The 1,667-nt window shown below is 39.9% G+C and overlaps 1 protein-coding gene across 2 annotated transcripts in view; it reads right to left on the bottom strand.

The window, feature by feature from the left end:
- Positions 1-6: 6 nt before the first annotated feature.
- Positions 7-1,667, bottom strand: part of LOC106867683 (prostaglandin G/H synthase 1) — a 74,483-nt gene continuing 72,822 nt past the window's right edge. For both annotated transcript variants that reach the window (XM_052977237.1, XM_014912625.2), the window contains one exon: positions 7-958. In XM_052977237.1, coding sequence (XP_052833197.1) covers positions 570-958 — 389 coding nt within the window. In that variant the 3' untranslated portion in view covers positions 7-569. The remainder of the gene's footprint in view (positions 959-1,667) is intronic.

Here is a 1,667-nt window from a genome sequence, read left to right as displayed (position 1 = left end):
GGATTGGTTGGCATTAGGAAGGGCATCCAGCTGTAGAAACTCTGCCAGATCAGATTGGAGCCTGGTGCAGCCATCTGGTTCACCACTCCTCAGTCAAATCGTCCAACCCATGCAAGCATGGAAGGCGGACGTTAACCGATGATGATGATGATGATGATATATATACAATGGGCTTCTCTCAGTTTTCATCTACTAAATTCACTCACAAGGCTTTGGTCGGCTTGAGCCTACAGTAGAAGACACTTACCGAAGGTACCATGCAGTGGGACTGAACCCAGATCCATGTGGTTGAGAAGCAAGCTTCTTACCATACATTACCTGAGCCTATTAAAAAATGTGAGCCTATTAAAAAACAATTGTCTGGAGAATTCTATTTTCCTATTTTACCAAATATGCATACATACATATATGTGTACATACTTATATATATATACATGTGTATATATATATATATATATATATATATATATATATATATATATATATATATATACACATACACACACACACAAACTCATATGTATACATACATACACACGCGTATATGAAACAGTGATGAACAAGACATTTCAGAATTCGCTCAACTCGCAGCCTTTTTCTTCAGCATCCCATTCAGCCAAATTAAAAGACTCTTCGTAATAGTGATCCCACCAAGGGACAAACAGAGTGACTGACGGACACGGCTGTTTGATGTTGCTGCAGATCAAGTTTTCGTAACTGGCCATACTCACTATATTGTTGACAATGATACTGCCGTAGTTGTCTAACAGTCCTCTGGCCTTCATGTACAAGAGACTGGACTGGAGGCTCTGTAAGGAGAGCAGTGCGCCGGCCTCTTGTACCATCAGGTTGAACATGGCATGAGGAGCTCTGCGAGCACAGAGCACACCAACGATAAACTCCACTGCTTCCACATCACCATAGAATTCTTCCAGTTCTTTTGCTGTGGCCCAATCACCTGGGTTTATGAAAAATAAGAAAAATATATACAGGGTGTCCACAAAGTCTGGGTACATGGAGTAAATAAAATCATGACATAAACAATTAAATATTAACATTATAATTAAATAAAACTGTTTTGTTTTAAAAGTGTGTTAATCCCCATGTACCCAGACTTTGTGGACACCCTGTATATATAAAAAATAAGAAAATACACATATATAAGCATAGACGAGGTTGTGTGGTAAAAAGTTTGCTTCTCAAGCACATGGTTCCAAGTTCAGTCCCACTATATGGCACATTGGGCAAGTGTCTTCTGCTGTAGCCTCGGGCTGACCAAAGCTTTGTGAGTGGATTTGGTAGACAGAAATTGAAAGAAGCCCATCACGTAAATGTGTGTGTGTGTGCAGGCACATGTCTATGTGCCTGTATTTGTCCCCCCACCATCACTGCTTCACAACTGGTGTTGGTGTGTTTATGTTCCCATAACTTAGCGGTTCAGTAAAATAACTTGGGGCCAGCTTGTTCAACTAAAACCCCGCAAGGTGGTGCTCCAGCATGGTTGTAGTAAAATGACTGAAACAAATAAAAGAGTAAAAGAATAAAAGAATATATATTCTTTTATTCTTTTGCTTGTTTCAGTCATTTGAATGCGGCCATGCTGGAGCACCACATTTAGTTGAACAAATCGACCCCCAGGACTTATTCTTTGTAAGCCTAGTGCTTAT

Source organism: Octopus bimaculoides, chromosome 27 (assembly GCF_001194135.2).
Source record: "Octopus bimaculoides isolate UCB-OBI-ISO-001 chromosome 27, ASM119413v2, whole genome shotgun sequence".
Classification (NCBI taxonomy): Eukaryota; Metazoa; Mollusca; class Cephalopoda; order Octopoda; family Octopodidae; genus Octopus; species Octopus bimaculoides.
Note: the sequence above shows the minus strand (reverse complement) of the source record. Positions and strands in the feature narration are given on the sequence as shown.